At 57.0% G+C, this 19,586-nt stretch overlaps 2 protein-coding genes across 8 annotated transcripts in view; both read left to right on the top strand.

Annotated features, from left to right (window-relative positions):
- Positions 1 to 13,606, top strand: part of PIP5K1C (phosphatidylinositol-4-phosphate 5-kinase type 1 gamma) — a 59,206-nt gene extending 45,600 nt beyond the window's left edge. The window contains exons 13-19 of one of the 7 annotated variants that reach the window (XM_064174855.1): positions 60 to 89; positions 1,290 to 1,428; positions 1,720 to 1,752; positions 4,606 to 4,710; positions 4,981 to 5,113; positions 8,963 to 9,046; positions 9,452 to 13,606. In XM_064174855.1, the coding sequence (XP_064030925.1) occupies positions 60 to 89; positions 1,290 to 1,428; positions 1,720 to 1,752; positions 4,606 to 4,710; positions 4,981 to 5,113; positions 8,963 to 9,046; positions 9,452 to 9,454 (527 nt within the window). In that variant the 3' untranslated portion in view covers positions 9,455 to 13,606. Of the gene's footprint in view, positions 1 to 59; positions 90 to 1,286; positions 1,429 to 1,719; positions 1,753 to 4,605; positions 4,711 to 4,980; positions 5,114 to 5,574; positions 6,369 to 8,962; positions 9,047 to 9,451 lie in introns of those variants that run through there. The other 6 variants (XM_064174856.1, XM_064174854.1, XM_064174859.1 and 3 more) reach the window with 6 other exon arrangements.
- A 492-nt stretch (positions 13,607 to 14,098) lies between these two features.
- Positions 14,099 to 19,485, top strand: CACTIN (cactin, spliceosome C complex subunit). The gene is made up of 10 exons (XM_064175351.1): positions 14,099 to 14,306; positions 14,848 to 15,334; positions 15,814 to 15,909; positions 16,397 to 16,542; positions 16,627 to 16,789; positions 16,891 to 17,008; positions 17,235 to 17,427; positions 17,776 to 17,898; positions 18,048 to 18,316; positions 18,798 to 19,485. The coding sequence occupies exons 1-10, from the start codon at positions 14,161 to 14,163 to the stop codon at positions 19,286 to 19,288; spliced, it is 2,232 nt and encodes a 743-aa protein (XP_064031421.1). The 5' UTR covers positions 14,099 to 14,160; the 3' UTR covers positions 19,289 to 19,485.
- Positions 19,486 to 19,586: the final 101 nt, after the last annotated feature.

Here is a 19,586-nt window from a genome sequence, read left to right as displayed (position 1 = left end):
CGGACCCTGCTCTCATTCACTGGGCAGCTCCTCACCGCATGTCTTGCTGTGCTTTGCAGGTGCCAAAGCTAAGCAGGACAGGGCAGAAGGTAAGAGTGTGGCTGTCGTGTGGTGGCCCTAGCAGTCAGCTGCCTGGGGGAGCGCCGAGCAGGACGGAATCCCTTCTCGGCACAGTGCTGCAGTACAAATGCTTGCTTGTGTCACCGCTGCATTGCCACCTGGCACCAGCAGGCGTAGCCCAAAAGCAATCCAAGAGGTGAATTTTCCACCTCTAAAAAAAAAAGGGGATGGCGTGGGGAGAAGGAGGAGGCCTGGGGGCAGGAGCCCTCTGATGACAGTGTTTGGACAGTTAGGGGACTGTAAACCAGGCGAATGGCCTGGTTCTGTGCTGCCTTTTCATCACGTCCATCTGGGCTGGAGCTACAGATGAGTGCTGAAGGGCAGGCTCCCCCAGTGCATAGGTCAGGGATCCTCAATCCAGCCCGCCAGTATTTACAGACCCCCACCCCTGCCGGGGGTTGGGGGGGAACCAAACAGCCACTTCCAGCCTCCGCAGCCCCCAGGCACCCGCCGGGACTGGGCTGGAAGCAGACTATAGTCCGGCCCCCAGCAGTGTCTGAGGGACTGAACCAGCCCCCTGTTTAAAAAGTTTGAGGACCCCTGGCATAGGCACTGGTCCCTGTCCAAAGCAGTGAGCACTGGATCCAGCTGCGCTGTTTCTCTCTGGGGATCCAAGCCTTCAATCCAGCATGGGTTACCAGTTAGGTGGCTTCACTGGCGTTGTGTTTCCTGCAGCATCTCTCTGGTGCTTGCTGGCCCTCGCTAGAGGAGGATACTTTGGGAGAAGCTGTTGCATTCATGAACTTAGAATCATAGAATGTTTTGGGTGGGAAGGGACCTCCAAAGGTCATCCAGTCCAACCTCCCTGCAGTCAGCAAGGACATCCTGCACTAGATCAGGTTACCCAGAGCCCTGTCGAGCCTCACCTTGAATACCTCCAGGGATGGTGCCCCTGGACTGGGCGCTGGTGAGCCTGAGATACTGGGGGCTGGAGGGGTGCAGAGAAGGCTGGTGAAGGGTTTGGGGAGGTATCATATGATGACCACAACCACCTCCCTGGGCAACCTGTTGCAGTGTTCTTACCTGTTTGTGGTTTTAAATGACCAGTTCCACAGAGGTGGTGCAGGCTGAACAGCCTCACCCCAAGCTGCTGTAGGTGAGGTGTTGGTGTTTGACCTGCTCATCCTTTTCTTCCTGCATCTCTCCTTCTCCCTCCTTCGGGCCAGCAGGCAGGCCAGACCTGCTGCCCTGCACCCCTCCGTCCTTTGAAGAAGCTACCACAGCCTCCATAGCCACCACACTGTCGTCAACATCTCTCTCTGTTCCTGAGCGATCTCCCTCGGAGACCTCTGAGCAGCCCAGGTACAGGTGAGGACAGTGCCCACCCCCTGCCCGCCACTGCAGCCAGGCAGCTGCTGCACCTCCTCTTCATGCTGCAGATCTCAGCAGGCTGCCCTCTGCCTGGGAATGCTAACGGCCAGTTTTCATTAAACCTCTTCTGGGAGCAAGCAGACACAGTTTTGATGGGATTAATTACTGCTGGGAGAAGGTTCAGCTGTGAAGGAGAACATCTGGCTGCTGGGGTGGGGAGCTGGGCTTGGGGGCAGTGCAAGATTTGTGCCTTCAGTCCCTCTCAGACCCTGTGGTTTCTTTCTGCAGGAGGCGCACACACTCCTCGGGGCAGGATGGCAGGTGAGACATGGCTGCTGCTGCTGCACACAGACCTCATCTTTGGCCCCATGCCAAGATTCTGCTTCTTCCTGTGACCAAGTGGTCCCCTGTGCTTACACAGAATTTTCCTTACAAGCATATCCCTCACAGAACCACAGAAACATTCAGGTTGGCAAAGCCTCTCAGAATCACCAAGTCCAGCTCAGAACCTACTCTGCAAGGTTCATCCTAAACCATACCCCCAAGCACCACATCTAAACCTTTAAACACATCCAGGGTTGGTGACTCCACCACCTCCCCGGGCAGGCTTTGCCAGTGTCTGACCACTCTTGCTAGGAAAATATTTTTCCTAATGTCCAGGCTAAACCTGCCCAGGGGCAGCTTGAGGCCATTCCCTCTTGCTCCACTGCTAATGCCCTGTGAGCAGAGACCAGCACCAGCCTCTCCACAGCCTCCTCCCAGGGAGCTGCAGACAGTGGTGAGCTCTGCCCTCAGCCTCCTCTGTTTCACTCTAACCATCCCCATCTCCTTCAGTCTCTCCTCATCAGATTTATTCTCCAGGCCCTTCACAGCTTCCTTGCCCTCCTCTGCTCTCACTCCAGCACCTCCACATCTCTCTTGTACTGAGGTGCCCAGAGCTGAACACAGCACTCAAGGTGTGGCCTCACCAGAGCAGAGCACAGGGGCACAATCCCCTCCCTGCTCCCGCAGGGCACATTTCTAATCCAGACAGGATGCCTCTGGCTCTCCTGCCCACCTGGGCACTGCTGCCTCATCTTCAGCTGCTTGTGCATTACAGTCCCCAGGTCCTTTTCTGCTTTCTAGCCACACTGCCCCAGGCCTGTGCCCTTGCTTGGGGTTGCTGTGACCCAAGTGCAGGACCTGGCACTTGGCCTTGTTGCAGCTCATCCTCTTAACACTGACCCTGGATCCAGTCTATCAAAGCCCCTCAGCAGAGCCTCCCTACCCTCCTGCCGATCAACACTGCCACCTTACTTGGTGCCATCTGTGAGCTCACTGCTGGCACACTCTGTGTCTTCATCAAGAGCATCAGTAAAGATGTTAAACAGAAGTGGTCCCAGCACTGAGCCCTGAGGAACACCACTTGTCCCTGGCTGCCAGCTGGATTTAGCTCCACTGACCACCACCCTCTGGGCCCTTTTGCCCAGCACTGCTTTATCCAGCAGAGCTGTGCCCATCCAAGCCATCAGCAGCCAGTTTGGCCCCAAAAGTTCTGTGAGGAGCAGTGCCAAAATCTTTTCCACAGTCTAGATAAACAATACCCATAGCCATTCCCTCATCCATCGAGATCATCTTATCACAGAAGGAGATCAGGTTGGTCAGGCAGGACCTGCCCTTCACCAGCCCCAGCTGTCTGGGCCTCCTGCCCTGGTTATTCCCTATGTGGTATGCAATAGCCCTCCAGGTGGCCTGTTCCGTGGCCTTTCCTGGCACTGAGGGCACACTGACAGGTTGATAGTTTCCCGGTTGCTCCTTTCCTGTAGGCATGTGTCACATTTGCTACTCTCCAGACTATTGGCACCTCCCCACTGGCCAGGACTTCAGGTAAATAATGGAAAGCAGCTTGGCAAGCACATCTGCCAGCTCCTTCAGCAGCCTTGTGTGCAGCCCATCCAGCCCCACGGGCCTGTAATTTGCAAGGAATCTTTAGCCCTGTTAGCTGGTGGGAAAAGTTGCACTGGGCACCCTTTGTGCCTGCTGGGGGGAGTTGCTGCTCATCCAGAAACAGGTCAAGTGGATAGAAGTGACTGCTCCTGAACCACACGGGGAGCTGAGCACCTTGGTCAGAAGTGTGAACGTGGCCACCTCTGAGGCTTTTCTGCCTGGTCTCTCGGTTGTTGCTGATGTCTCAGTGCCTTTTGCAGGGGAGCCAGGGATCTGTCTGTAGAGCACTCTGTGATCCCCTGCTGAAAGCCAGTGCAAGAACAAAGTTATTAGAAGGTGAATTTACATTCCTGAGCTGAAATGAAAAAGACCTTATCTAATTTGCTCAAGCATGTGTCACACTTCTGATTAGTCTAATCTGCTGGGGAATTCCCTCTGGGTTTCAGCTTAACACCCCTGCGAGGAAGCAGCAGGGAGCTGGGTCCGAGTGCCACCTGCTGGCTTCAGGGGCTGCCCGGGGCCAGCGCAGAGCAGGACAGCCCTGCGCAGGAACCTTTCCCCAGACTGTGATCTCAGCTTGGCAAGCTCTTGCTCCTCCTTTCCATGAGGACTGTGGAGCTAGCCCTGCTAGCATGAGCAATTACTGTGATAGCACGAGGTATTAAATGGAAATTGTCACAAGCAGCTCCTGAGCGTGCAAATAAATCTCATGTTAGCCCTTGGATGTGCTGGAAGTGCACCTTTGGGGCACTGGAAATCTTGGCAGAGGTTGAAGGCTTTGGCCCTTGTGCAGTTGATAGATCAGACCAGACTAGCTCTGGATGCAAGTTTTCCCTGGAGGCCAATTCTCCTCTTTCCTCCTGCACTCCATTTGCCTCTGCCCATCCTTTCTGCAGCACTGGCTAATTAATCCCTCTTCTGCTGTCCCCTTTTCCCACCTCATTAGTCTGAGCACTGCAGTCTGATGACTGACTTTTGCCTGGGAGTTTCAGTTACCCAGATCCTCAATCCTGAGAGGTCTGATGGCTCCCCTGGAGCTGAGAGGAGCAGCTCAGTCAGTGCCAGAAGCTCAGTGCTGCTGGTAGCAGGCACTGCTGGCAAGGGCACCGGCACAGCTCTCTGCTGTGGAAGGCTTTGGTGTGAGAGGCTGAGCTGACTCAGGACTGATTCAGGCTGCCATAAAACTGAGAACTTGTGCACCACCAGTGTCTGACTGAGCCCTTGGGTCTGTCTCTCTTTGGTTTCCAGGTCACATGAGGAGGTGCGGATTGAAGAGGAGCTTCAGCAGCTCAGTGTTGAGCTGGAGCCCAAATGTGATGTCGAGATTGTAGCTCCTGCAGAAGATGACAAAGAGTGAGTGTTTCAGGAAGCTTTGCAGAGCCTTACCTGGTATCATTTGGTCTGTGGCAACTTGTGCTGGAGGCTGACCTCGTGGGGCAGCAGCTTCCCTGGAGAGACAGCTGCTGCAGCAGGCACTGCCATGGAGCTGAGCACTGTTACTGCCGTCCTGGCCTGTCTGGGCACGGTGGTGGGGCACCTTAGCTCCCCTCTAGCAAATGGTTCAGCCTTGCTTGCTTCATTTCCCAACCCACTGACTGGACTGTCATTTCTTCCCCCCTCCAGAGAGGCAGCTTCTTCAGCCTGTGCCATTGTCACATCCGCAGCTACAGTAGAGGTGGAGACAGCCAGCCAGGCCTCGGAGCCAGCCAGCCAGGCTTCAGATGAAGATGATGTGCCAGTCACAGACATATACTTTGTAAGACACCTTCCTGGCCTGGCCCACTGGGGTATGATGGGAAAAGTTGGACAAGGCTGTAACAGCCTCAGACTTGGGCAGTGGGGTGCAGGCAGTGTCTGTCCCATGCTGTCTGCCTGCTGAGCATCGAGACCTTGTCGCTGGATGGGCTTTGGAATGCAGGGAGATGGATTAACCCTTGGCGAACTCAAAACAACATCTCATGGGGCTCAGATGGGTGGCACTTCTGCTACAGATGTAGCTGTAGGTGTGCTGCTCTATTTCCAAGCACTGAAGGGCTTATCTAGGCCAGTGTGTTCACTCCCAGGACAAGCCAGGGTGGCTGCAGGGGTAGTTGAGGGCCTCCCCCAGCTGCTTTCCTAGACACAAACTTGCTGCAGTGGTGTAGTGCCAGAAGGGAGGTGGTTGCAGTTGGGCTGACCTTAGGCTCTGGTGAACTCTGACTTTTCCTTCCCCTGCAGGCAGGTGCATTAGGTGATGCAGTGGAAATCTAGTGCCAAAACAGGGAGTAAGTGAGGTGGCTGCTGGTTGGCAGTGGAGTGCCGTGGAGCCTGGTGCTGTGTTTCCTCAGTTACCTCTCACAATGTCTGAGCAGCCTCTGCAGACTGAAGAAGACTTTTTAGCAACATGTGCCAGCCCCACGGATTCCTAGAGCAGAGCTGAGGCTCTGACCCATGAGCAGTCAGATCCCATGCCTGGGCACTGGAACCTTTCCATTAAAAGAAGTACCCAGCTCCAGCTCGTTGATGTCAGTTAAATGGTGATGAAGATGAGATGAGCCCTTGTGATGAGCTCCTTCAGGCCAACCTAAAAATGGCAACGTTTGCCTTTCCCCTTGCTCATGTCTCTGCAGCAGAGCTGCTCACTCGTTGTCGAGTCACTCCAGGCTTGTGGGAGCAGTGGAAGGACTCTGCTCCCTTTGGAGAGCTGCTCTGTGTGTGGTTTGGTGCATGTTGTTCAGATGCCAGCAGCTCCCTCTAACATTTGCTGCTGTTTCTTTGCCCATGGATGGCGGCTGCCTGCAAGCTGCCTGCAGAGACAGCCTGCTTCACTGGCAAGTGTCTTCTAGCAAGGGTCAGCTCCTCTTCCTCTTTTCAGCTCCTCTTCCTCTTTGTCCCTGGGCATAGGGACACCCCCAAGTTGAGGGGCACCTGTCTATCCAGAGGAAACAATCTGTGTAGTGTGTGCTCATCAGCATTTCATACTTCATCTGAGTCCTTGAGTTTTGCATTAAATGTGTGTTGTGTGCTGTGGAGTGTTTGCCACTGCTGGGATGAAGGGAAAAGCTGATTTGGGTTCCCATGGCTGCTCTCAACAGCTTGAGCTGGAGCTCAGGTCTGGCTGCACCAGAGTGCAGCAGGGCTTGGACCACAGTCAGTGTCTCACAGGAGTGCTCCAGGAGCGGTGGTCAATGAAGGGATGCTGTGTGCAGAGGATGATTTGTCAGGTCCCAGCAGCTGGTCCGTGAAGGTTTGGTGCTGGAAGGGAAGCTCTTCCTCCAGCTCCCCCACTAGGGAATCAAAGCGCAGAGGCTGGCAGGGCACGGGCGCTGCTTTCCCACGCACGGCTTTCCTGCCCGCTGATCCCTTCAGGCCTGGAGTTGCTTTTTGGTTTTTGCATTCTCTTTCATCCTCTCTTTCACAGCATCCTTTTCTCCTCTGTTTCCTTTCTCACTTCCCTTGCCCTGGGGTGAACCAGTTCACAGATGGGAGGTACTGGATTTACTCTCCCCGCCAGCGCAGACTCCGAACCACCTCGCTGTCCTCGGGGATTGTAAGTGAACAGCCTAGCATGTAGGGGAGCAGAGCTGCAGCTTTGAAACACTGGGGCCAGCACTCCACTCCTTTCTCTGTTGTGGCTCTGGATTGTGTGGCCATTAGGAGACAGCCCAGAAGAAACTGGGGAGGTGTGGATCTCTCTGTAGGATCCTGAAGGAAGCCCTGCTCTGCCCTGCTTTTCTGCAGGCTGGTGACACAGCTGCTGCCATCAAGTGCCCTTTCACCAGACCTGGCCAGAGAGGCACCTGAGTCCTCGTAGGTAATGTTAGGCTCAGCTCCCTTTGCCTAGGAAACCACATGGGTTTCAGAAGAGATTACTGAGGTGTTTTGAAGAGGCTGAAAATCCAGTTGCAAATAAAACTGGCTTGTGGCCAAGTCGTGAGCAGCTCATAAAGCCCAATGAGTTAGGAGCTGCTGCTGGGTCAAGCATGGTTTCTGCTCTCCAGCCCCTCTTGGAAGGTGCTGCCTCCTCACAGCAGCTTTCTGGGAGCTGGAAGGGTTTTCCTGTTCGAAAGGTGGAGGGAGGTAGTTGAGTATTTAGGGGCTTGAACTGCTCTGGATTTTAGTGTTTCCCTTCTCAGGTTTTGGGAGAGCTGATGTCCTTAGGGGGCAATGGCAGTGCTGTTGGAGCCTCCACACAAGCAGTTGTCCAGCATGTCTCCCCCAGTGCCTGCCTTTGTGGTGGAGAGTGCATCAGGCAGTGTCCATGGGGAAGCAGGCCAGGGCCAAGCAGGCCAGCTTGGCCTTGGCTGATGGCATGGCAGAAGTGCTGCACCTATGTGAGCTTCTCCAGCTGCCTCCTGCTGGATTTGGCTGCCCCAGCACCGACAGGGTTAACACCAAGCACCGGATGCTCCTTTATCTTCCTGCATGCGTCTGAGCTCCTAAAAAGTTCTGAAAAAGCCTGACTGGAGCATGTGGTTCATTCGGGATGGATGAAAAACAGGATGTGGGGCAGACTTCATGCAGCGTTGAGCTTTCCTGTGCCTCTAGCAGAGCCCTGTAAGAAGCTCCAGACAAGAGTTTCTCGTCCCTCCTTCCTCCTCTGCTGATGCAGCTGCAGTTACTGATGGGTTCAGCATGTGGAGCCCAGTGCTTCAAAGCTCCTCTGGCTTCTTGTAGCTTCATGTACAACACAGACTGTTGCACTTGGTTCCCAGGCTGGGAGCTTCCCCAGGCTTCTTCCAAGTATCCAGATCCATTTCTTCTCCTCTGCAACTCCCAGACTGAGTCAAAGGGGCAGGGTTTTGACCTCTGGAGCCAACACTGCCTCTTTGTAGTGGGAGTGGGGTACCCCTTGGGAACGCTGGAAACAAACACCAGCCCTTGAATCTGCCTGGGCATCTTGTGCTATGGTGACAGCTCCCTCTATGCACATCCCTGTCCCCCCCCCTTTCTTTCCATGGCCCAGTTGTGCTTTGCCTCCTTTGTTGTCCTTGTTCCCATCACTGTGCTGTCTCCCAAGACTCAGTTTCCCTCCTGTGGCCACCATCCACCATGTCTAACTATCTGCTGCATTGCTTGACCTGCAGGGAAAGGGGAAGGCACAGCAAAACAAATCTGTTGCACTGGAAAAGCCTCTGGACACCAGAGGTGCCAGCTCCTAGCATACACAGCGCTCAGGAAACAAGAGATTGAGAGCTGGGAGTGGGTAGCAGGGACCGAGCCCTGGCACTGCCTTTGCATGAGTCACTTTCCATGTTTCTCTGGAGCTAGGGTGATGCTGTGGCAGGGAGCTGAGGTTCCCCTGGCATCTCAAAAGCTAAAAATCTGTCCCTGCAAGAAGAAAGGTGTGCCCTCCCCCACTGCAGATGGAGCAGAGTCCAGCTGATGGCTGGCTGCCCCTGTCCCAGCTGGCAGGGAGCAGGTATGTACTGCGGATGAGGAAGGCTCCTCTGCCCAGAGCTGGCACCGAGCTCGGTTCTCTCCCTCCACGTGAACAGCTGTTCTTACTGTATTGTCTCCTGCTCTTTTTATTTTCTCTTTTTATTTTTCCCTTTTCTCTCCTTTGCTCCCTGCTCTGCTGCTGCTCTCCCTGCATTCTCCCCGCCGCCTCTGGCCACTCTGGCAGCCGACAGATGAGAGGAGTTGGGTTTACTCCCCGCTCCACTATAGCGCCCAGCTCCAGTCTGTCTCCGATGAGGAGAGCGATACAGTAAGTGCCCAGGGAACGGGAGCCGGGTGCCCGGCGGGTCGAGGGCAGAGCTGGCGCTCGCTCCGCAGGGGCAGTTTGCAGAGGGAGCTGCTGTGGCCTCTGCGCAGCGTGAGGCGGCTGCGGCAGAGCCCTGCCGTGCCTCGGGGCAGCTCTGCCAGCAGGTGAGGTCTGCGCCGGCAGAGCCCCGGTCCGCTCAGCAAGGGCTGTGGCTTGTTCCAAAATCCGCGGTGCAGGGAAAGCTGTGAGTAGCTGAGGCTCTCCGGTTGTGTTGCCACCCCTGGAGGACGCAGCACAAGCAGCCTCATCTCTTGGTGCCTGCCGCGGTTGTGGGGAGCTGGCGGAGCTGAGAGCTGGCGGTGCAGGGCGGCTGCCCGGCGCTGACTCTGCTTTCTCTGCCTCTTGCAGTAATCTCTATGCAGACACAGAAGCCCCGGAGAGCAGCGATTCCCTCTGCAGGTCGACGTGGTCCCTTTTCGTTAATGCAGCCGTTCCGGTGGGATGGGGAAGAGCTTGCTGACACCAGTATTGCTGCACTGCAGGATCCCAGGCACTGCATTTCAGAACGGAGCAAAACTATAACCCTCTATTTCTACTTACCCCAGGCGTGGGCAGGAAAGAAACCACCTCGCAGCTCCCAAGGGAGGCATCCAGCTGCGTGCAGAGAGCCCTGGGCAGCAACAGTGTTTCCAGATGTGCACTACCGTAGCTACCTATCCATGTGTGATACTGTGAACCTTTTTAATTTTTTAATCATGTATTTATTTCTTTTATCTTTGCACAGAGACAGCACAAATGTGCTTTTTTAAACATTTAGTTTGCTGCACTTTTTTTTTTCTTCTTCTTCGGTTGTCATCTGTTTGTGCATCAGAAAGGAGGGGGAGACGGCACTGGAGAATTGGTAAGAGCACATTGCTGGGGAGGGCAGGCACTGGAGTGGGCTCGTTGAGGCAGCAGCTGGGTCGAACCAGCTGATGGAGTCAGGAGGTTTGAGGCTGTCCCTACGCGGCCACAGTTTTGCCAAGGCGAGTCACTTAACCACTCTGTGCCTCGGTTTCCCGTGCGCTAGTGGTGTGCAGCACCCACTTCTATTCGAAGCACTTAAACCCCGGGATGAAAGGTGCTATGTAAATGCAATGGATTAAACGCCCTCGAATAGAATTGCTCCCATCTTCCAGCGGTCCGAAGAAGCCATGCCAGTTGTCTTGGATCCAGAAATCCCAAGTGACTCCTCTTGATCTGTATCACTGTGTGGGGGAAGCAAACGATCCCTGTCGGCAGTGACGCAGTAACCTCGGCGCTCCTCTGGACGGGATGGGTCCTGCCTTCACCAACTGCCGCACTGCTGCTCACCGCTCTGCCGTGTTTGGGCTCCAGGCTTCGTCCCGCGGCTGCCTCACTGCCTGCTGCAGGCGCAGGGGCACGGGCAGGGGAGAGCTGTGCACCCCCGGGGACTCTGCCCAGCATGGCTCGTCTGGACAGTGCACCCCACAGGAGCCACCCTGCACATGCATGCTCATCAGTGTGTCCAGCTGCCCAGGACTGGGGGGAGCACTGAACGTCGGGTTCCCACCTATCTGCTGTACTTCGGCAGCTGGGGAAGTGCCTGCGTGGCTGCACGCACTGGAGGCAGAAACAAGCCTGGCTTTGCCACCTGATCGTGCCAGACAGTTCTGTACTCACAGACTCTGTTGGACAAACAGCTGGGTGACTGGGATGTTGCCTGTGGTAACATCTGCCATTGGCAATCACTGCTTCAGGTGTCTGGAGTTTGCTTCTCGAGGGCTGCAGGCTTTAGGAAGAGGATTTGGTTGTCATGGGGTAGTCTTCAGACTAGGCTGATCCATCTGTCCGCAGGACAGGCACCAGAGCATTGTCCTGAACTCCAGCAGTCCCATCCCTATCTCCCAGAGAGAAGAAAGGAAATCCTTTAGCCAGACAGAGCCCAGGTGTTCGTTCATGTGCTTTAGGGGCCTCACTTGGGAAAGGGTCAAGGTCTTTGTTCTCATCACAGTCTTCAGAACATCCTTGGGATTTCTTGTAGAGCAGCGGGGAAGTGAGACCCCCTCTCAGTGCACAGCCACCCAGTCTCTTCACAGCAGCACTCAGGATGGGTTAACTCAGGTCTCAGCAGGTAACTGGGCTGGTGGGAAGCTCTTCCCCTCTGTGATGTGCAGTTAGGATCCTTGGTGAGGATCATCATGAGTTCTCTTGCCTAGAAGTAGAGTCCAGCCTCCCCAACCCCCCACCTGCAGATGCTGAAGGCTGGGATGTGTGCTGCTCTCAAGAGCACAGGCTGGGGATCTCACAAGCTGCTGCTATTAGATTTCTTAATATATTTACCAAATAACCCATCAAAAATCTTTCAAGAAACTCCCTTTTGGCTACATGACAGCTCCTTCACTCAGCTGCTGCCACTGCTCCATGACAGCCCCGGCAGTAGGCAGGGAGCCCACCGGGGCCCCACGGGCTGTGGTGGGTACTGCTGCAGGGAGGGCAGGGATTGGGCAGCAGAGTGCAGTCCCTGCAGACCAACCTGCCCCCGGGCTGGCAGCAAGCGGCTTCCAAAGGCACAGGATTCAGCCTTCAGGGCTTTTCCCTGCATCAGTGGGACACCCTGCGTAGAAAGGCCAGAAGCAGCCACATCTTTTATGTGTCCTCAGATGTTGCTCTTTGAATACTGTGCTGGAGGAACATAGCTCTGGGGAGGAACTTGGGAGGGTGGGCTCAGGCTGTCTGACCCAGGGCCCTCCTTGTTCACAGGCTGATGGGTTTAGCCTTGTCAGGGCTTTACAGCCAGCTGAAATCAAGCATCTTGTTTTAAGATGGTTTAAGCATCACTGATAGAGACTTTATTTCTTCCCCTCATTTTGGAGGTCTCTAAAGCTGCTTAATCTCTGTGCAGGGAGCATCTGAGCCCCACCTTCATTGAGTGTCGTAGTGAATGAACTTTGCAAGCTGCAGATGCACTTGGTTCCAAAAGATGTGGGGAAATGCAGACCCTCTGCAGCAGGTTCATTCCAAGCACTGTCTTTCCTCAGGTGTTTGGGCCTTTTGAGACAATCCCAATTCTGTAATGCTGAAACTTTTGGAGGGAGTAGGTCTGGAATGGAGGGTTGGTCATGTGAGAAGACATAGAGCAACTTTATCTATCAACATGAGGAGACAGAAGGAACTTTCCTTTGGGGAGACACTGATCTGAAACAGAAACTGCCCCTTCCAAGGCTCACACATGTTCCTCGATGTGTGTCAGCTCTGAGCTGGAGGACTGCTCACCGTTTCCCATGGAGGATAAAAGGACCTTGGAATTTAAACCTTGCTCTTAGCCCCCATCCCTGTCCTGTATTGCAGCTGGAGGGCAGCGGGGAGCTCTGCAGCACTTCCCAAGTGCTGTCAGTGCTGCCTTTGCAGGACATGCAGGGTCTGAGGGCAGGGCTAGGTCTTGCCCACAGGAAAACACAGCCCTTTACTAGGGGAGAAGCATCTCCTGTCGTCTCAGTGTCCCTCCAGCTGCACTTTCAGCTCATCTGGGACACGAGTTGCCTACTTTCTCTGTCAGTGACCCCAGCAGCTCGCTGGCAAGTGCTGTCCCAGGTGCAGCCCCCCCCCCCCCATCACTGAAAGGAGGCACCCTGTTTCCTACGAGCAGAGCAGCCCTGCCAGCCACTTCCCACGTAGCTCCGTTAGCTACTGCTTCTCTTTGTCTTCATCATCCCAGCTGGGACCTTCAGCCTTGCAGGATGTGCCCCAAGTACTGTCTGGTGCTGAGGCTGCTGGTGAGCTTGTGCCTTTGCCAACTTGCCGGTGGCTGCAGCACGGGTTTGGGAGGAGAAAATGGGCATCTCTCCCCAATTGCCACCAAGCTCCTATAGGCAGGTGTGTGTAGAGCAGAGGCAAGGAGCAAACCCAGGAGCTGGTGTAGAGATCCTTGAATGCTCACACGAGGGATCCAGCTTTTGGCTGGTGGTGGCTCTGTGAGCAGCGGGGGCTGCCTGTGCCCAGACTGTGCTTTGGGAAGTGTTTTCAGTGACGCCGAAGCTCTCGCAGGTCCAGCCGGGAGCTGTCACAAACTCAGCGGCAGTCGCAGGGGCTCCGCCGCCCAGCCCAGCGTCTGCATCTCCAGCCACCGCTGTGCTCCAGCTCTTTGCAAACGGCCTGGGGCTAGGCGTGCCGGATCGTGCCTGGGTTCTCTATGGGTGGATGTCTATGTTAGACCCGAGTATGTTCTCTCGGTTGTTCATATCCCGCTCATTGCCGTGTCCGCTCTGCCTGCACCGTGTAACGAATGTACGGAAGTGGGGGGCGCGGGGGCTGGCGGCCGGAATGGGATGTCAAGCCAGGGCTGTGCTCGTGTTTCTCTTGTTTGTTTTTCTTTTTTTTCCTCGGAGTGGGAAGGTGGTGGAGTGGTGGTCGGGATTCAGTCATAAGCGCTTGCTTTCTTTCTTTCTTTTCTGTGGTTCTGGGGGGGTTCCCTCTCCCGCTTCGGGGAGCCCTTGTTCCAGAGAGCTGTAACTGCCGCCGTGTGTCCAGCTCTGTGATAAAGCATTCTGTGTCTGTGCCGTGTCTGCCTCTCCTGCTCTGGTCTCGCCTAAGCCGTTAGTGGGGGTGAAGAGGGGAGGGAGGAGCAGTGCCAGGGCTGCCGCGGTCCAAGCTCGGGAGCCGCCTCCCGCCAGGGCCTCCCCGAGTTGCTGCCTGCGCCGCAGCGCAGCCTACGGCACCGGGACCGGGGCGGGCAGGTGCGTCGGGCTCGTGGCGTGGCGGCGGGGGCAGGCAGGCGGGCGAGCAGGCAGGCGCGGGCAGGAGGGCGGGCAGGGGCAGGCAGGCGCAGGCAGGGGCAGACAGGAGGGCGGGCAGGGGCAGGCAGGCGCGGGCAGGGGCAGACAGGAGGGCGGGCAGGGGCAGGCAGGCGCGGGCTGGGGCAGACAGGAGGGCGGGCAGGGGCAGGCAGGCGCAGGCAGGAGGGCGGGCAGGGGCAGGCAGGCGCGGGCAGGGGCAGACAGGAGGGCGGGCAGGGGCAGGCAGGCGCAGGCAGGAGGGCGGGCAGCCCTGCTCGTCGGGCGCTGCCGAAGGCCCCCGGGGCGGAGCCGTCCCCGCAGCCGCTTCCGCAGCCGCGGTCCATGGGTTCGGGGTCGCGCAGCCCGGCCCGGCGGCCGCGGTCTCGCTCGCCAAGGAGGGAATGGGGTCGGGAGCGCTCCAGGAGCCGGGAGAGGCGGAGGCGGCGGCGCAGCCGGAGCGGAGGACGCCATCGGGAGCCGAGCTCAGGGTGAGCGGGGACCGGGCCGCGGAGCGCCTGAGAGGGCCCAGGACTGGTAGAGTGGGCATTTGGGCTACCCTGTGGCAAGACTCGGGGAACGGGCGGACCGGCTGCGGCTGGCAGCTCGGGCGAGCCAAGCCAGGCCCCTCTGCCCGCCGCCATGGCCCGCCCGGGGTGATGCCAGTGCCACGGCGGTGCCACGGCGACGCGTTCCCTCGGCTGGGACAGGCGGGCCACCTGGGGCAGCCGCCGGCGCAGGCAGGGACCGGAGGAGGCGTGAAGAGAACCAGGCTGATGGGTGGGTTGAAAAGCGCTCTCCCGGACGCGAAACTCACCGTTCAGGGGACGGGGTGGGGGTACAGGGAGGAGGCGCCGCCACGGAATAGCCGCAGGGCGCTCTGGGCTCTGCTGCTGGCGCTGCTGGGGCTCGGCTGGGTTCTTGTCACATCTGCAGCAGGGAAATGTGCTCTCTGCTCCGGGGCATCTGCTGCCTGACACGCAGCCAGTCACCCTCCCCCCAGCTGAAACACGACCTTTTTCCCTGTTCCAGCTCTAACTCTGGCGATGAGAGACAGAAATGGAAGAAGAAAAGCAAAACCAGGGGCCAGCATCATAGGAGCCAGAAGAAACTCCACTCACAGTCCCGAGGTCGTTCCTCTGGCTCCAGCTCGGAGCGTGAGCGAGACAGGAGGAGAGCTCGGAGCAAAGAGCAGCAGAGGAAGAGAGATGGCTCCAAGTCTTCTATTTCCTCCATCAGCTCTCCCTCCCCGGCACGGTCCCATGGCAGGGAGGAGACAGGGCAGCAACTGACCCTTCAGGAGCGCTTGAGGCTGAAGGAGGAGAAGAAGAAGCAGGCTGCACTCATGAAAGCTTTGGAGACACCTGAGGAGAAACGAGCTCGACGTCTGGCCAAGAAGGAAGCCAAGGAGAGGAAGAAGCGGGAGAAGATGGGGTGGGGAGAGGAGTACATGGGTTACACCAACACTGACAACCCCTTTGGGGACAATAACTTGCTGGGCACCTTCATCTGGAGCAAGGTGAGCTTTCCCCCGCATCTACAGGTTATAGGGAGCTGCTTGAATGAGGTCATGCCCCTGTGGCCACCACAGAAGAAGGTGGAGGAGTGTGGGGCTTCTAGGGGAATCTGCTTTTAGTGGGAAGCTCTCTAACACTGAAAGACTAAGAACAGCCAAAGTGCTTATCTGGGTGCTTCTGGCAAGCCCAGAGGAGTTTCACCTCCTTTGGTGTGTAGCTAAGGGTGTGGAACAGGGTGTGGGAGAGGGGCCTAGGCCTGCTGGGAACTGCAGGATGAGTGTTTGCTGGTGTCAGCCTCCCTGGATTGGGTCTGGGCATCACTGAGCTACTTTTGGAGTAGGATTTGAGGGTTTTGGGGACCTTCAGCAGGATCGGAGCTCACTGGAGCAGCAGGAGCAGGTGGATAGAGTGATGTTTGCTGGCGGTGTGGGGCTGTGGAGGTCACTGAATTTCACAGCTTCCCTTGGCCACTCTGTTTCAGGCTCTGGAAAAGAAAGGGATCAGCCACCTGGATGAGAAGGACCTGAAGGAGAGGAACAAGCGAATCCAGGAGGACAATCGTCTGGAGCTGCAGAAGGTAGGATCAGATGTGCCCTCCCACCCTCTGATGAAGAATCCTGTGGAAGGTCCAGTTCTCCCAGTACTCCCCAGTCACTCACCTAGAAGTTTCCTTGTTCTTTTGACAGGAGGTGCCCATAAGCTGTAGGATGCAGGATCTCAGGGGCTACAGGATATTGTCTTCTGCTATTTCAGCAGAAGCTGGGAAGACTTTTTCCCAGGGCTGAGTCCAGCTTAAGAGGTGCTAAGGAGGACAAGTACCAGATCACAGTTCTGAGGCACTCACTTGTACCTGTGTCCCCTGTCCTCTAAAGGGATGGCAGTGAGCAGTGTGCAGCCCAGCCCCACCCCACTGGCCCTCACTAGCTCCTGACACCTTGGGAGCCTTGGGCTGATGGCAGGAGCCAGGGCAGCTCAGTGAGCAGGGTTATGGCTGCATCCTTCATGGAGTGTCCTGCATGAATGCCCCATCCACAGTGGCTTATGTCTTCCTCCACTCTGGGCAGGTGAAGCAGCTGCGCCTGGAGCGGGAGCGGGAGAAGGCGATGCGTGAGCAGGAGCTGGAGATGCTGCAGCGGGAGAAGGAGGCAGAGCATTTCAAAACGTGGGAGGAGCAGGAGGACAACTTCCACCTGCAGCAGGCCAAGCTGCGGTAGGTGTGTGACTTCACGGGGCTGGGCCCAGCAGGGAGCAGAGGAGGCTGAGCACCACTCACTGTACCTCTCCTTTCGCCCAGGTCTAAGATCCGCATTCGGGATGGGAGGGCAAAACCCATTGACCTGCTGGCAAAGTACATTAGTGCGGAGGATGATGACCTGGCTGTGGAGATGCATGAGCCCTACACCTTCCTGAACGGCCTGACTGTCTCTGATATGGAGGATCTGGTGGAAGACATCCAGGTACCAGCTCTGCTGCCCCCAGTGCTTCCACTCCTTAGCTCTGCTTCTCCACCCATGGTGCAGAGCAGCTGCTCGATGTTGTGCTTGTCTCATGCTTGCAGGTTTACATGGAGCTGGAGCAGGGGAAGAACGTGGACTTCTGGAGGGACATGACCATCATCACGGAGGATGAGATAGCCAAACTCCGCAAACTGGAGGCCTCTGGGAAAGGTGGACCAGGTGAATGGGAGGGCAGAGCCAGGTGTGGGTGTCAAAAGGAGAGTGAGCAGTGGGAAGAGCAGGGTATAGCGTCTGACTCTGACACCTGTGCTCAAGGGGGCTCCCTAGGATCCCTTGGAGGGAGGCTGTGGCTCTGGTAGCCATCCTCTGCTGGGCTCCAGCCCAGGAGTGCCCGGGTGGAGGCCACCCAAGTGCTCAGGGGCTGACTGGCTGCTCTGACCCACAGGGGAGCGTCGGGATGGCGTCAACGCCTCCGTCAGCTCCGACGTGCAGTCTGTGTTCAAGGGCAAGACCTACAACCAGCTGCAGGTGCTGTACCAGGGCATCGAGAGCAAGATCCGGGCAGGAGGACCCAACCTCGACATTGGGTACTGGGAGAGTCTCCTGCAGCAGCTGAAGGCTTACATGGCTCGGGCCAGGTGAGAGCAGCCACAGCCCCTGTCCAGGGCTGTGGAAGGAGGCAGCACAGACTCTGCTGTGAGCAGAGCTGGGGAGGTAAAAACTTGGAGTTGTTGAAGGGGTGTTACATGTTTTGTGCGGTGGTTGGCCCTTCCCAAGGGGAGAGAAGGGTCGGACACTGTGCCCCTTGTCAAGTGCTGATGTTTACAGTGGGTTCTCCAAGAGGGAACCAGAGAGGAGAGTTAATCAGCTCAAAACTGTACAGAACACAGCAGAGTCTACCCAGTATGGTGGGCATCACAGCCGTGGGCAGTGTGGACGTAGGGCAGTTCTGCTGGGTGGGACCTGACAGCTCATCCCTTTTGCAGGCTGCGAGAGCGGCACCAGGATGTGCTGCGCCAGAAACTGTACAAGCTGAAGCAGGAGCAGGGTGTGGAGAGCGAACCACTCTTCCCCATCATCAAACAGGAGCCAGCCTCCCCCAGTGACAGGTATGCAGCCCTTCCCTTGGGCAGCACAGCCAGACGGGCCCCTCTCATGGGGCATCTGGGACAAGAGAATGCTGCCTTGTCTTCTCACAGGCAGAGCTCACCTGGGCAGAGAGCCAGGCTACCATGTCCATCTTTGCTCTTCTTTTCAGGCTGGATCCAGAGGAGAGCGTCATGGTACAGCCAGGGCCGTCCTCAGAGCCAGAGGCTGAGCAGGACACAGAGAGCAAAGAAGAGGCAGAGGGGGAAGCTGTGCTGATGGAGGAGGACCTGATCCAGCAAAGCCTGGATGACTACGATGCGGGGAAGTACAGTCCCCGGCTGCTGGGCACCAGTGAGCTGCCCTTCGATGCCCATGTGCTGGAGGCTGAGGAGGACACACATCGCCTGCTGCTTCTGCGCCAGCAGCTGCAGGTCACAGGTAGGAGCCCATGGCCAGGCCCTGCTCCTGCCAACTTCACAGACTGGCACGGGGACCACGTGTATGCTTCAGGGCACAGGGCTGGAGGGGGACAGTGCCCTCAGAAAAGGGTAGGGGCTAGATCTGGAGCACACAGCCATAATTGGCCTGGCAGAGGAATGCCCGCAGGCATCGAAGGGTACTGTGGCTCAGACAAAAGCAGGGAGATGGGGCTCAGAGTACTGGCATTCCCTACGAATTGTCTGTGGCAAGTCCTTCCCTGCTCCCAGCCTCACCACCCAGCCGTTTGGGCTGCAAACAAGGGGGAAGAGCGTTTTGGGTGAGTTTTCCAGCACAGCTCCTGCCAGGTCTGCAGGATAGCGTCTGTACATCCAGCTCTGCAACCCCTGCCCAGCATCTGCCGCTCCTGCCCGCTGCAGTATGCCCACAGCCCGGGCCTGGCCGGCACTGCAGGAGGGGACAGCAGCTCTCCTCCCTCCAGGTGATGCCACTGAGAGCGCCGATGACATCTTCTTCCGTAAGGCCAAGGAGGGCATGGGTGCAGATGAGGCACAGTTCAGCGTGGAGATGCCGCTGACGGGCAAGGCCTACCTGTGGGCAGACAAGTACCGGCCCCGCAAACCGCGCTTCTTCAACCGCGTGCACACCGGCTTCGAGTGGAACAAGTACAACCAGACCCACTATGACTTCGACAACCCTCCCCCCAAGATCGTGCAGGGATACAAGTTCAACATCTTCTACCCCGACCTTATTGACAAGCGTTCCACGCCCGAGTACTTCCTGGAGGCCTGCCAGGACAATAAGGACTTCGCCATCCTGCGCTTCCATGCTGGGCCCCCCTATGAGGACATCGCCTTCAAGATCGTCAACCGTGAGTGGGAGTATTCTCACCGCCACGGCTTCCGCTGCCAGTTTGCCAACGGCATCTTCCAGCTCTGGTTCCACTTCAAGCGGTACCGGTACCGGAGATGAGGGGAAGCTCAGCACCCCTCTGGACCCTGTGGCACAGGGACTGTGCAGGGGGCTCTCGTCTCCTGTTACAGGCACTGTCCTGTGGACAGCCCTGAGGCCCAGCCTGGCACAGACCCTGTTCTTGAGGGGGTTTTGTGTCCTTGCTGTTATCCTGAGGGACCCTGAGACTTTGGTTAAAATAAACAGGGGATGTTTAATCCACAGCATCCTGCACACAGGCATCTCATGCTGCTTGGCAGCACCAGCCAGTACCACAGCAGGAGCTACCCTGCTTCTCTGACGCCTCAACCCTGGGCCT

Source organism: Pogoniulus pusillus, chromosome 41 (genome assembly GCF_015220805.1).
Source record: "Pogoniulus pusillus isolate bPogPus1 chromosome 41, bPogPus1.pri, whole genome shotgun sequence".
In the NCBI taxonomy this organism is placed as follows: Eukaryota; Metazoa; Chordata; class Aves; order Piciformes; family Lybiidae; genus Pogoniulus; species Pogoniulus pusillus.
The sequence above is the reverse complement of the archived record's forward strand: the minus strand, read 5'-3'. Positions and strand labels throughout refer to the sequence as shown.

What these genes read in the sequence shown, in the direction of transcription:
- CACTIN (XM_064175351.1), top strand. Translation starts at nt 14,161, where the DNA reads ATGGGTTCGGGGTCGCGCAGCCCGGCCCGGCGGCCGCGGTCTCGCTCG. An exon ending in CTCTGGGAAAGGTGGACCAG is followed by an intron (nt 17,009 to 17,234) that starts GTGAATGGGAGG and finishes TCTGACCCACAG; the next exon opens with GGGAGCGTCGGGATGGCGTC. An exon ending in GCTTACATGGCTCGGGCCAG is followed by an intron (nt 17,428 to 17,775) that starts GTGAGAGCAGCC and finishes TCCCTTTTGCAG; the next exon opens with GCTGCGAGAGCGGCACCAGG.